The 13,996-nt window shown below is 40.7% G+C and overlaps 1 protein-coding gene across 1 annotated transcript in view; it reads left to right on the top strand.

Moving 5' to 3' along the window:
• ABCG8 (ATP binding cassette subfamily G member 8) overlaps positions 1-13,488 on the top strand; it is a 52,625-nt gene extending 39,137 nt beyond the window's left edge. The window contains exons 9-13 of the mRNA XM_075864580.1: positions 1,914-2,113; positions 2,397-2,473; positions 5,799-6,066; positions 9,577-9,704; positions 12,743-13,488. Of these exons, the coding sequence (XP_075720695.1) occupies positions 1,914-2,113; positions 2,397-2,473; positions 5,799-6,066; positions 9,577-9,704; positions 12,743-12,880 (811 nt within the window). The 3' untranslated portion in view covers positions 12,881-13,488. The remainder of the gene's footprint in view (positions 1-1,913; positions 2,114-2,396; positions 2,474-5,798; positions 6,067-9,576; positions 9,705-12,742) is intronic.
• The last annotated feature ends 508 nt before the right edge of the window (positions 13,489-13,996 follow it).

The following is a 13,996-nucleotide window of genomic DNA, read 5'->3' as shown; positions in this document are numbered from 1 at the left end:
AAAACATTTGACAATAGATCATATATCAACTGTAAAACGAAAGGCATTGTATACATGATTACCTGTAGATGTGGTCTACAGTACGTGGGTAAAACAAAAAGGGAGTTTAGGAGAAGGATCCGTGACCACATTGGGGATGTCAGAAGGAAGGTGGACACCCCGGTATCAAGACACGTATGGTCCTGTCACGATGGGGATGTTACTGCTCTTGGCTTTCAGGGAATTGAATATGTCAGACCGCTCGCGAGAGGGGGGGATCTGGACAAGAAAATTTTACAAAAGGAGGCTGAATGGATTTTTAGGATGCAGACCATAAATCCTCATGGATTGAATGAACAAATCTCCTATTCTTGTTTTCTCTAGATACATTGCGCCTCTTATTTCTCATTCTTCTTTGTCGAGTCGTTTGTGTCTACTGCGATTAGTTGTTATTTTGGTTACTCCCAGCTATCTCTGTGAATATACCAATATATAGTATTTTGACTGACAGGGGCATCTCTGAGAATTGGGGATGTCCCTGTGAATATATCAATATTTTGACTGATAAATGGTATTTCAGTCCCTGTTCATACTATGCGTTTTTTATTGCGATTTGTGGGTGCATTATTCTCCACTTGCTGACTTTTTTCCTTTCTATTTACTTTTTATGTCTACCTATCGCATCTTGAGATTTAGGGAGCGACTATGGATGGGGTTTTTTCCTCCGCCGGGCACCCTCCGTTTCTGTTTGGGAGGAGGCTCGTATAGGACTTCTATACATAGTCCTTGTGGGATATTGGGCTATGTCCATCTTCTATCTGAGTCTTATCCCTGGCTAGTAGGGTAACGATAAGTTGCTAGGCAACTATGGAATCACTGGGGGTCAGTCTTCTCTTGACGACTCCCGTGATACTTATCTCCTCCACCTCACACTACCCCGTTTGTTTGGGGACGGTGTTATGTGTGATAGGAGGGACATTCGTTCCTTTTCCATTCCTTGCTGTTTGATTTTGACAGCAGTTTAGGAGCCGCGTCTAGCGTCCCCTAGTAACTATGGACGCTTGTCGTCCAGATACCTTCATTGGTTGTCTGTGTCGTGAGGCGCCGCCTCCGGCACGTCACAATGTGCGTGTTGTATGCGGATTGGCGGCTGCTCCGGTGACGATTGGAATGAGGGCGGGCTCTCAATCGTATAAGCCTGCAGCTTCTCGGGCGCGTATGCGGTCATTGTATCAGAGCCGTTCACGCGTCTGGAGGCTAAAATCTGCACATATACAGTGCTATCCAGCTTTTGTAACCTAACAATTCTAACTGAAATTGCTATCTAGTAATCCCTGATGAGGCATCACTCTTGATGTGTTGCTGAAACGCGTTGGATCTGGATAGATTGTTATCTATTGGCAAGGGTGTAGCGAAATATTATACAATAAACAGGGAGGGTGGTCTTGGAGTGTTTGAGAAACCTCGTTCACTCTGATACACCTCTACTGTCGCCAATCACTTGCTTTTGCCTGTTTCTGGAAATAATGGCTGGTTGAGCCATATCTTTTATCAATTTAACAATAAAATCAATTTTTAATCGTTCTATCAGGCGGTGAATATATCCATATAAATGGCCCACCCTGTATATTGCCATTTCTATTGATGGCACAACCACTTTAATTTTCAATCTGGAATTCGTCTTTAATATCTGTTTAGTATAAGATGTGTAATTTCAATATTCTTAATAGTGTTCCTGGAACTGTGTTTCTCGATTTACCTTTAAGTTAATGTAATGAACTAGTTTCCCTGAAACTTCTGTCTCTTTCTGATAGAAGCCTATGATAGTAAATTAGAATATCATTCTTATTTACGCTTATCTACTAAAATCAATACCTTCTCCTGTGAACATATCAGGTCATAATCTGTGTATTGTGGTTGCTTTTCTTTCACAGCCGCCATGTTTCTAATGACTTCCGAGATCTAACTACTTTACTTATTCATGGTTTTGAGGCTGTTTTAATGGCGTTGTTAATTGGATTTTTATATTACGGACAAGGAGGAAACCAACTTTCTATACAAGACACCATTGCCCTACTTTTCATGAAAGGATCACTCACTCCCTTTGCTGTTGTCCTTGATGTAGTTGCCAAATGTAAGCATTTAATTATTATATCATTTTCTTTACATTATTTATATTATCTTATACTCATAATTCAGCTTTGCTTTTTCTTTGATGCCTTTTTTTTTTAACTCCAAATTCCATGTGTACCCATAAAGTTAAATAATACAATTCTGGCTGCCTGCAGTCACTACCAGGGGGAACGCATAGTCTTACTATGTACTGTGTTATTCAATAATAAATTCAATGTATAATAATAGTAATAGGTTCAATGTATAAACTGCAGTAAGCTTCTAAATATCTTATTTTGTTTCAGGTCATTCAGAGAGAGCTATGCTTTTCCATGAATTAGAGGACGGATTATATTCTGTCACCCCATATTTTTTTGCTAAGGTAATTTTATTATTAAGTGCTATAAGGTCAGTCAGTTTCCCCATATGTATAATGTTTGTCCAGAATATTATGTCTCCAGGCTTTTCAGTAGCAAGTCAATGATTTTCATCTTGGTCCTGGTAATCCTCTTGCTCCTTAAACCCTCAAATATAATTGACTTTTGCAATAAACTGGCTCTTCGTATAATATGTAAAAAAAAAATAGAAATACAGAGTGAGGGTTCATTATGCTTGAAGAGGGAGCATAGACTTAATGTTGTCAAGTTTTACTTTTTTATTATTATTCCAGGGCTATCCACGGCACATGAAAGTTCAAAGGCATCAATAATTGTCCAATGCACTCTCGCGCTAGCACCATAGATCCACAGTATAGTAATACATCTCTCTAGTAATTCACGTTCGTCACATCTGCGTTAGAGGCCTCCGTTACAGATCCAGCCCAAAAATACAGCAAACAATTGTAGAGCAAGCTGCACCATTGTTTCCAGTAAAACCAAAAACACAGTGATGGAAACCCAACGGAACCCATTAAAGTCAATGGGTTCCGATGGGCGCAGATGGTGTCCATCATTCAAGGGATGTGGCGCTTCTGGTATATTTATTGTAGTGCTCCTCTGATGACCAAGGTGTGAACAGGTCCTAAGGAATTAAACACTTCTTCAGTTTTTACAATTTAGTCACAACTCTAATGTCCATTGGGTTAACCCTGCATGTGGTTCCACCAACTGGTTGGGCCATTGGCATACCACATGCTGAAGAATGCTTGTTTGTAACTATTTATTGGAGGATATACAATCGTTATTGTAGAAATTTTTTCCCTGTACTCCTGATTTACGGTGTTTGAGCGGGGGTTTATAAATAACCCTATATTGCTTCTTTATGCAAGCTTTTATATAAATAAATGGCTATTATATACATTACATTCGGAAAGTCTTCAGACCCTTCCATTTTTTTCACATTTTGTTATGTTGAGGTCTTGTGCTAAAATAAAAAAAATTCAAGTTTTCCCCATCATCCTGCACTCAATACCCTATAATGACAAAGTGAAAACAGAATGTTAGTAATCTTTGCTAATTTATTGAAAAGGAAAAATGAAAATATTGCATTGATATAAGTATTTAGACCCTTTACTCATTACTTAGTTGAAGCACCTTTGGCAGTGATAACAGCCTCCAGTTTTCTTGGTTATGATGCCACAAGGTTGCACACTTGGATTTGGGGATTTTCTGCCATTCTTCTCTGCTGATCCACTCAAGCTCTGTCAGGTTGGACGGGGATCATCAATGGGCAGCCATTTTCAGGTCTCTCCAGAGATGTTCAATTGGGTTCAAGTCAGGGCTCTGGCTGGGCCACTCAAGGACATTCACAGAGTTGTCCGTAAGCCACTCCTGTGTTGTCTTGGCTGTGTTGCTTAGGGTCATTGTCTTGTTGGAAGGTGAACCTTATACTAATATGAGGTCCAGAGCACTCTGGATCAGGTTTTCATTAAGAAAAGCTCTGTACTTTGCACCTTCTTCTTTCTCTCAACCCTGACCAGTCTCCCTGTCTCAGACGCTGAAAAAGACCCCCACAGCATGATTCTGCCACCACTGTCCTTCACTGTAGGGATGGTATTGGGCAGGTGATGAGCAGTGCCTGGTTTCCTCCAGACATGCCGCTTAGAATTGAGGCCAAAAAGTTTGATCTTGGTTTCGTCAGACCACTGAATCTTGTTTCTCACAGTCTGGGAGTCCTTTAGGTGCTTTTTTGCAAACTCCAGGAGAACTTTATGGGTATTTTACTGAGGAGAGGCGTCTTTCTAGCCAGAAAAATCCCAGTTTGATGGCGTGCTGACCTTCTGGAAGTTTCTCCTATCTGCACACAGGATCTTTGGAGCTCAGCCAGAGTGACCATTGGGTTCTTGGTCACCTCCCTTACCATGGCCCTACTCCCCCAATTACTTAGTTTGGTGGGGTGGCCAGCTCTAGGAAGAGCCCTGGTTGTTCCAAACTTCTTCCATTTAAGAATTATGAAGAGCACTGTGCTCTTGGGAACTTTCAGTGCAGCAGACATCTTTTTGTACCCTTCTCCAGATCTGTGCCTCCACACAATCCTGTGTTGGAGCTCTACCGGCAGTTCTTTCTTCCTCATGGCTTGGTTTTTGCTCTGATATGCATTGTCAGAGACCTTATATAGACAGGGGTGTGTCTTTGCAAATCATGTCCAATCAAATGAATTTACCACAGGTGGACTCCAACCAAGGTGTAAAAACATTTCAAAGATGATCTAGAGAAATGGGAAGCTCCCAGAGCTAAATTTCAAGTGTCATAGTAAAGGGTCTGAATACTTATGTCCATACGAAATTTGAGTTTTTAATTTTTAATAAATTTGCAAAAATTTCTAAAATTCTGTTTTCACTTTGTCATTGAGTGCAGAATGATGGAAATAAACCTGATTTATTTTTTTTGTTATTTAAGCACAAGGCCTCAACATAACAAAATGTGAAAAAAGTGGAAGGTCTTAAGACTTCAAATGCACTGTATATCATAACTTAAGTAACTTTGAGTTAAATATCCCAAAGTAGACAAAATTTGCATATTAAATAGATTATACAGACCCATTAATTTTACTTCCATAGTAAGTGTCTGTATTGGTCCTGGCTTCCCAATATTTTTTTTGTAAAATTAAGCACAGAATGTATGATAAGCCGACCACAATTTCAAATTTGCACTTAGTAATTTTTTGGAACAGATGCTTTCTGAATAAATATTATGTGACTGGAAATATATGGAAGGTTTCTCAGTTTCTTTTTTTAGTTATCACTACTTGGCCATGAACTTAAAGTGTTTTTCATATGTTTTTTTCTAAGTGTTTTTGTGGTGTCTTTTATTTTTAAATATCTTGAACATGCGCTATTTTATTTTAATTTTTTTAAGTCCTAAAGAGAAGCCTATGAGAAAAAACCCCCATACCCAGAGCACAAAAATATAGCTTTTTTGAACAATTCAATATAGACTATAAATAACCTTTGGTCGCAGCGTTTTTTACCTAAAAACCCAGCAAAAAGCATCCACAAAATGTCACAAAAACCGCTTCAAAACACTGTGTGAAACTAGGCTTTATGTTTGTTTAACCTTGTCAAAGAGGCATTGAGTGGATCCAAATTAATATCAACATCAATGTTCATACATAACTGCTACAATTCAAGGATGTGAACATTGATGTGGATGCTGATTTGGATCCGTACAATTTCCCTATGTAGAGCTTGGAATAAAATTGAAAAAAAGAAAGTCCAATTGAATCCAATTTTATTTTAATGCTTAATTTTGTTTATTTTTTTTTTCCAGGTTATTGGAGAACTCCCAGAACATATTGCCTTTGTTGTTTTCTACAGTGTTCCAATATATTGGCTTGCAAATCTAAACCCTGGGGTCGATAGTTTCTTCTTGAACTTCTTTCTGATGTGGCTTGTGGTATATTGTAGTCGTACCATGGCCTTGTGGATGTCAGCACTCCTACCCACATTACAGATATCTTCATTCATGAGTAATGCCCTCTTTACTGCTTCCTATCTGACTGGGGGATTTATAATAAGACTGGATACACTTTGGGCAGGTAGGTTTACAAAGAAGGAATATATAAAATTGATTGTATAGAATTACAAGCACATATATATTATCTGCCCAATCTGCTGTAGGGACTGTTGAGAGACCATCCATACACATCGATTGTCGACTCCAATGAAATCGGTGAATTAGTCTGACTTTTAAGTAATATGTATGCCCAGCTTTAGACATCCTTGGCTCCTCATTACATAAACAATAGTCTACAAAGACTTAGCTTCATAAAGAAGTATCTATAAACGTATCTGTATCAATGTTATCCTCTAGTGAATGCAAATAGGTTGGTGTTCATCCTAAGAGCTATCTAAAGGCGATTTTACACTGGCCTATTATCGGACAAACGAGCGTTCAAGGAATGCTCGTTCCCAATAATTGCCCTGTGTAAACACGGCAGCGATCAGATGAATGAACAAACGCTTGTTCATCAAAATGTGTAAAATATTATCATTGTCGGCATCACATCTTCTGTGTAAACAAGGAGGGAGATGCGCTGCGACATGATAGAAATGTATGGGGATGAGCAATCGGAGTAACGATTGCTGATCCCCATACTAGCTCCTCGTGAAAGGAGAAAACGAGCGCCGATCAACAAGCTTCGTTGATCAGCGCTCGTTGCACCGGCCAAACTTGGCCTGTGAAACAGTATCTTTAGGCTCTGTTCACACTTACTTTTTCCTTCCCTTGGAGGTATATGTCGGGAGTTTTCCCCGACGTATACCTTCCGATGTATGGATGCGATGAATGCCACTGTATTAGCATACAGGCAGGGGCAGATTTGGCTTTTCTGGGGACCCTAGCAAAATTATACCTGGGGGCCCTAATCAAAGATGAATCCAGACTAATCAGTGCCCCCTTAGTGCCACCTCACAGAAATAATGCCCCTTTAGTGCCCCCTCACAGTAATAATGCCCTTTAGTGCCCCCACATTTATAATGCTCCATTAGTGCACCCCTTACAGTAATAATGTCCTCCTTAGTGCTCTCTTACAATAATAATGTCCCCTTAGTGCCCCTCACAGCAATAATGCCCCCTTAGTGCCCCTTCACAGGAATGAATCCCACTTAGTGCCATCCACACAGTAGTGATGTCCCATTAGTGGCAACCACAAAGTAGTGATCCCCTGTTTCTGTCCCACACATAGTAATACCTTCTTAGTGGCTCCTATGAAGTAGGGATGTCAAGTTTGTGCCTCCCCACACAGTAGTGATGTTCCCTTAGTGGACCCCACAAAATATCCCTGTTTCAGCAGCCTATTCTTCAGGCCTCTTCCGATCTGTGCAGTCGGCAACGGCGCAGGCTGGAACGATGATGTCAATGCGCCAGTCTGCGCTGAGGTCAGTATATGAATGGAGCTGATGGCTCCCTGCTCCACTATTATATTCCACTGCATCAGCATCCTGAGGACACAGATACAATTAAGAGTTCAAAGTGGTGTCGGGCGGCCCGTGGCTGCTTCGGCTGCTACGGCAGTAGTTACACCACTGTTCACAACTGTATCTGCGTCCTCAGGATGCACATACAGTTGAAAGTTGTGGTCAATGTCAGGAGGCTGACAGGGGTAACCTGACCTCTGGGGGCCTAACGCAATTGCATTGGTTGCGTATGGTAAAGTCTGCCACTGCATTCACGGACATACGTCTCCAGTAGGCTCCCATTGTAAAAAGTCATATACAGTGAGGTAGAATTTTTTTTACTGGATGCCTCTGTATGGGAAAGCGCAGAAGACTTCACTTTCCTATATAGTGAAAAAAAAATATTCCAATGTATACCGGCCCAGCATATTCTAGGACACACTTTTGGCATACGCTGGGTGCATGGGGACTTTGAATAAATTCATTGTATGCATTGGGAGTTTCCCGGTACATGTGCCGAAGATAATTAAAAAAACAAAGTGTGAACAGAGCGATAATTGATGATCTGCTGTGGCTGGTAGCAAGCGTGCGTAGAAACGCTACCATTACTTTGCTGTGAAACTTGCATACTTAGTTATGTCAACATTTATTAAGCACTATGGGTTTCTTTATCCCCCTGGTGTTTGGAAATATAATATATTGTAGTGTAATGTAGGACATTTATGTTGACTAACTTGGTGCTGTATTTATGGGCTGCTGCAAATGAGTCTCATAGACTTGCATTGTGAGATTGACATCCGGTTTCTACAGTAGGCACCGTAGGATGTAGGTTGTCAGAGTTCTGATCTCATGACCCCATAATGGCCCGGCATGGAGCAGCGGCCCGTAAAATGTAGCACCAGGTAAATCAATACACTGCACTACATTACTTTTGCAAACTAAGGGCAGATACAGACGGACGTTGCGTTTTTGCGCGCGCAAACAACGCGGCGTTTTGCACGCGCAAAAACCATTTGACAGCTGCGTGTGTCATCCGTGTATGATGCGCGGCTGCGTGATTTTCGCGCAGCCGCCATCATAGAGATGAGGCTAGTCGACGCCCGTCACTGTCCAAGGTGCTGAAAGAGCTAACTCTTTCAGCACCCTCGACAGTGAATGCCGAACACAATATAGAAAAACCTGTTGAAAAAAAAGAAAAAGTTCGTACTTACCGAGAACTTCCCGGCCGTTGCCTTGGTGACGCGTCCTTGGTGACGCGCCTCTCGACATCGGGCCCCACCTCCCTGGATGACGCGCCAGTCCATATGACCGCTGCAGCCTGTGCTTGGCCTGTGATTGGCTGCAGCTGTCATTTGGACTGAATTGTCATCCCGGGAGGTCAGACTGGAGGAAGAAGCCGAGAGTTATCGGTAAGTCAGAACTTCGTTTTTTTCTACAGGTTCATGTATATTGGGATCGGAAGTCACTGTCCATGGTGCTGAAACAGTTTAACTCTTTCAACACCATGGACAGTGACTATCTCCTGACGTCGCGTACCGATAATTTTTTTGCCGGGTTCGGCCAAAACGAGTTTGGCCGAACCCGGTGAAGTTCGGTTCGCTTGTCCGGCTTCGCTCATCGCAAAGACACTCCGTTTGGATGTTCGGAAACAGAAAAGCACGTGGTGCTTTTCTGTTTACATTCATCCTTTTGACAGCTGGTGGGCTGTTTTAGTCGGTTCGCACGGAAGTGCTTCCGTGCAACCTGCGTGGTTTTCACGCACCCATTGACTTCAATGGGTGCGTGATGTGCGAAATACGCAGAGTTATTGAACCTGTCGCGCTTTTTGCGCAGCAGACAAACGCTGCGCAAAAAGCACGGACTGTCGGTACTGCCCCATAGACTTGTATTGGTCCATGCGTGCCGCGTGAAAACCACGCGGCCCGCACGGACCGAATACACGCTCGTTTGAATCCCCCCTAAGGGGCAGAAAAGAACAAACCCAGAGTGCTTCCGCTAAGAAAGAGATATATACAGACAGCAAAAATAAGTGAATGAGTTGTCTTCTATATATTTTCTATATATGAAAATATTAGATAATTGTTTAATATCAATGCACATAATATTAAAATAACCTATTCCTGTATACTTGGGCTTCTTGTCATCTGCAGTGCCATTTTGGATCTCCTTTGTCTCTTTTCTCCGATGGGGTTTTGCAGGACTCATGCAAGTTCAATTTACAGATATGACATATCAAATCGAAATTCAAAATTTCACTATCAATATCCCTGGAAAACTGGTAAGAATTTCTTTCAGCCATAGTATTTCATGGTTGTTAGTAAATTTCTAGCTACCGCACTAGTTTGTCTCTGTAATATTTATTAAATGATGCCCTTTCAAAACTACTGTAAAATCTGCGTTTTTCAGCTTTATAACATGTATCTAGTATTCATAATGAGAAGGCTATTTTATACAAACGCCAATTTAGAGAGTCACTGTCAGAGCCACCTTAAAGGGTAACTATCATAATCTTTTTCTTTATTTTAAATAATGTATAGGACAGTCAATTTCAAGAAACATTGTCATATACTTTATTAACCAATTCAGCCTCCTTTCATTGTAAAACTGTTCCTGAACTGCTGTCCCTGTCCTCATCCATTGGCCATTGCAAGGTAAAATCTGTATTCAGCGCCGTACACACTGAAAACAGCTACTCGGTGTGGAGAACACTTCATTCTAAGGCTGTGTTCACACGGATTTTTTGTACAAAAACTCCTCAAAAACCGCCCGAAAATGCCTCCCATTGAAAAAAACGCCCGAAAATGCCTCCCATTGATTTCAATGGGAGTTGGACGAGTTTTTTTACCGTGAGTAAAAAAAAAGCGTTGCGGTAAAAAGAAGCGTCATGACCCATCTTGAAGCGGTTTCCGCCTCCAAAACCCCATTTCAATCAGTCAGAAAGAGGAAAAAAACGCCTCGACGAGTGTTTTGACGAGTTTTTGTCAAACCACTGTGCAAAAACCGTCTGGAGCAGTTTTTGCAGGAGGAATTTTCCTCCTGCAAAAAACTCAGTGTGAACATAGCCTAACTGCTCCTGAAACCGATGCACACATTGTCACAGTGCATTGGATATTTCTACAACAAACTGTTCTAGAAAGACTGAGACATTGTGTGCATTGGTTTCAGTAGCAGGCGCAGCATGAAGTGTTCCCCACACAGAGTAGCTGTATTCAGGGTGTACAGCACTAAATACAGATTTTATCTTGCAATGGCCAGTGGATGAGGACAGTGGTAGCAGTTCAGGAACAGTTTTACAATGAAAGGAGTCTCAAATGGTTAATAAAGTATATTGCAATATTTCTTTAAATCGCCTGCCCTATACATTATTTAAAAAAATACATAAAAAATAAATAAAAAATGAAATGATAGTTACCCTTTAAGCAATGGCACCTATAAGCTGCTTGTAAAGGTTGAGTTGTCCTTCAGTTGCGCTCATCCTAATAAAATTACTAAAAATACTAATTGTGATGCCGATTGGCTAAAATTAACTGATTCACAGACAGCAATTCATAATACTCCCCCAAAATGTAATTTTCAGCTTCCTTACGGAGTCTGCAATATTTCTTTAAGATATAATTTAAAAAAAATAATAATATACATACATTTCAACCAGAAAATTAATCTCTTTTTAAAATACTTTTTTATTATAAAGTACAACAACAATAGTCAACAAAAATAAGATTACAAGAATAAATGTAATCACTCCCTTCTAATCCCACCCTTACATGATGCATGAATAAAAAAAATTAACATGCCCACAAGTTGTTTTTAAGGAAAATCCAATCTTGTAAATCACCTGTAATGATGGGGGTAAGGAAACAGACAAGTGAGCCCTAATCTACCCGCCACTCAGTCCCTGCCTACTTGCAACGACCCGCCCTAGGCGATGGGGTACAACTGGGCGACAGTCCCTACGCTCAATAAGTGCACGACAGACAAACAGACAAGGGTACACAGAAGCAAGGGAGAAGGGGCAGTTGCCCACGGCAACACCGTGAGCAACAAGAGTGGTGAACGAGCCGAGTCAAACCAGGAGTGTACGAGGTACCAAACGCAGAGCAGGAGAGTAGTGAACAAGCCGAGTCAAACCAGGAGTGTACGAGGTACCAAACGCAGAGCAGGAGAGTAGTCAGTAAGCCAGGGTCAATATGAAGCAGGGTCAAATAGTTCAAGAAGCTGCAGCAGGGCCAGGAAACCAAACGAGAAGAATCACAAGCAAGGAGGAACAGGAAAGGCAGGTATAAATAGACAGAGGGCGAGAGCTAGCTCCGTCTGGCCAGGCTGTGATAGGCTCTCCCACTCCTAAGCCTGCCATCCTGAGTGGTGGAAGATGGAGTCAGTCTCACAGACATAGAAGCAGGTGCAGACTGATTACCTATGGGCGTAGATACAGAAGTTGTGCCTGGCAGAGCCTTAACATCACCTAAATAATCATGGCAATACCATTAGCATATCTGTTTCCAATCCCTCAAGATTAGTTATCCACCATTTCCATTACATATAAAATTATTCCCAACCTCCATTTCGTTCATAATATCATATTTCATATAAAAGGACCCTATACACCTGAGTTTTACACATTTTATGGAGGAAGCTCGAGCTGAGAGGCAACTTTTTAGGATCTCAAGACAAGCTAAATAAAGGAGTTTAATAAATAATTTTAGATATGTTTTATCCCATAAATTAAGATTCAGAGAATAATATCCTAGCAGTATAAATGCCAAATCATCTAGTAGCTGAAGATTAAATTTGTTAATTAAAGGCTATGTACACCTTTTGGAACATTTGTTTTATTTATTAAATCAATGTTTTATGCGTTTTTAAGCAACTTTCAAATTGACTTTTATTAAATTTGTATTACTTTTTACCATACAGCTTCTATGTATCCTGTATACATAGAAGCTTTAACGTTCTGTCTTGTTCTCCCTCAGCGGATTCCATCAGTTCAGGATCCAGGAAGAGCGATAACATCTAAGCTGAACTGACGGAATCGGCTGAGAGAGAACTATGCACCGTCTATATATACAAGATACATAGAAGCTGATGAATAAAAATTCCTTCCAAAGGTGTACATAGCCTTTAAATCTGTACACCTTTGACGCGGTTTAGTAAGGTTGGTTCATCATAAATGGCAGCCATGCACCCGTCTAGAGTATATACAGAATAAGATATACATTCAGACATCTTGATACCTTCAAATGAATTAGTGTTTTAGCAATAAGCCAACATTGTGATATGTAATAATTATTAACAATTCCTTTCTAATAATTTCTACAGATTATCCAAAGCATGGAATCGGACGCATACCCCCTGTATGCCTCGTTTCTTATACTCATTGGCATCAGTGCTGGCTTTCTTGCGTTATATTACTTATCCCTTAGGTTTGTTAAGCAAAAATCGAGTCAAGACTGGTAATATGGACCACGGGGAAGGAAAAACTCTAGGTGCTGACACAACTACATTGTTGTGTGATGTTATGATCGGCTATTGATTAATGACTACTCTCAACTTCATCTGTCATTCACTGTACTAACTTAAAAAAAAGATGGAAAGTAAGAGACTTTTGCCATTTCAAATCACAATGTGTTTTAGGGAGTATTTTAGCAAATGGAAAAGCAAAACCAATCCTGATTTTGTTATGATTTTAGGCAAAGAGTTGAAGAGAGATAATCTTTGATGTTACTGCCTAATGGAACTATATAGGTGTGGGATTCACATTTGCAGACATATTATTCATTTGGTTTAGGTCTATGGACTTGGAGCATCCTTAATTTCTAGGAAAGTTTTCATCCTAGCTTGAGTATTTTTCTCGGTTTGTTCACTATCAGGTTTATTAAATCAATAATCCACCTATAATTGAACATAATTAGGACCCCAAGACTACTATATATAGAATAGAATATATTCAGATTTAGATGATAAGTTGAATGTCATATGGTTCCTTAAAGGGGTTTTCCCATGAGGGACTTTTATGACATATCCACAGGACATGTCATAAATGTCAGATAGATGCGGGTTCCACCTTTGGGACATGCACCTATTTCTAGAACAGAGTCCCCTAAACCCCGTTCTAGCTTTTTTTCACGCTAACTTCCGGCCACTTCCTGATTACATGGTCGGGACATGGTCAGGAGTTACGGAAACAGCGTAACCCGCTGAGCTACTCTGTTTCTGTAACTCCCATAGTAATGAATGGCAGTTATGGAAGTAACAAAGCATGCAAGCTACGCTGTTTCTGTAACTTCTATTCAGTTCTATGGGAGTTACGGAAACAGCGTAGCTCAGCGAGTTACGCTGTTTCCATAACTCCCGACCATGTAATCAGTAAGTGGACGGGAGGCAGTGTGAGCACAAACAGCTAGAACGGGGTTTAGGGGACCCCATTCTAGAGATAGGTGCGGGTCCCAGAGGTTAGGACCAGTTGTCCAGTTGTCTTACAGCCATACATAGGATTGTGTGGAGAATGAGGGCATTGATCTCCTGGAACACATACTGGTATATAAGAATTCTTTATCTATTTCTCAATACTAA

Source organism: Rhinoderma darwinii, chromosome 4 (assembly GCF_050947455.1).
Source record: "Rhinoderma darwinii isolate aRhiDar2 chromosome 4, aRhiDar2.hap1, whole genome shotgun sequence".
Taxonomy (NCBI): Eukaryota; Metazoa; Chordata; class Amphibia; order Anura; family Rhinodermatidae; genus Rhinoderma; species Rhinoderma darwinii.
This window is presented reverse-complemented; position numbering and strand designations above follow the sequence as displayed.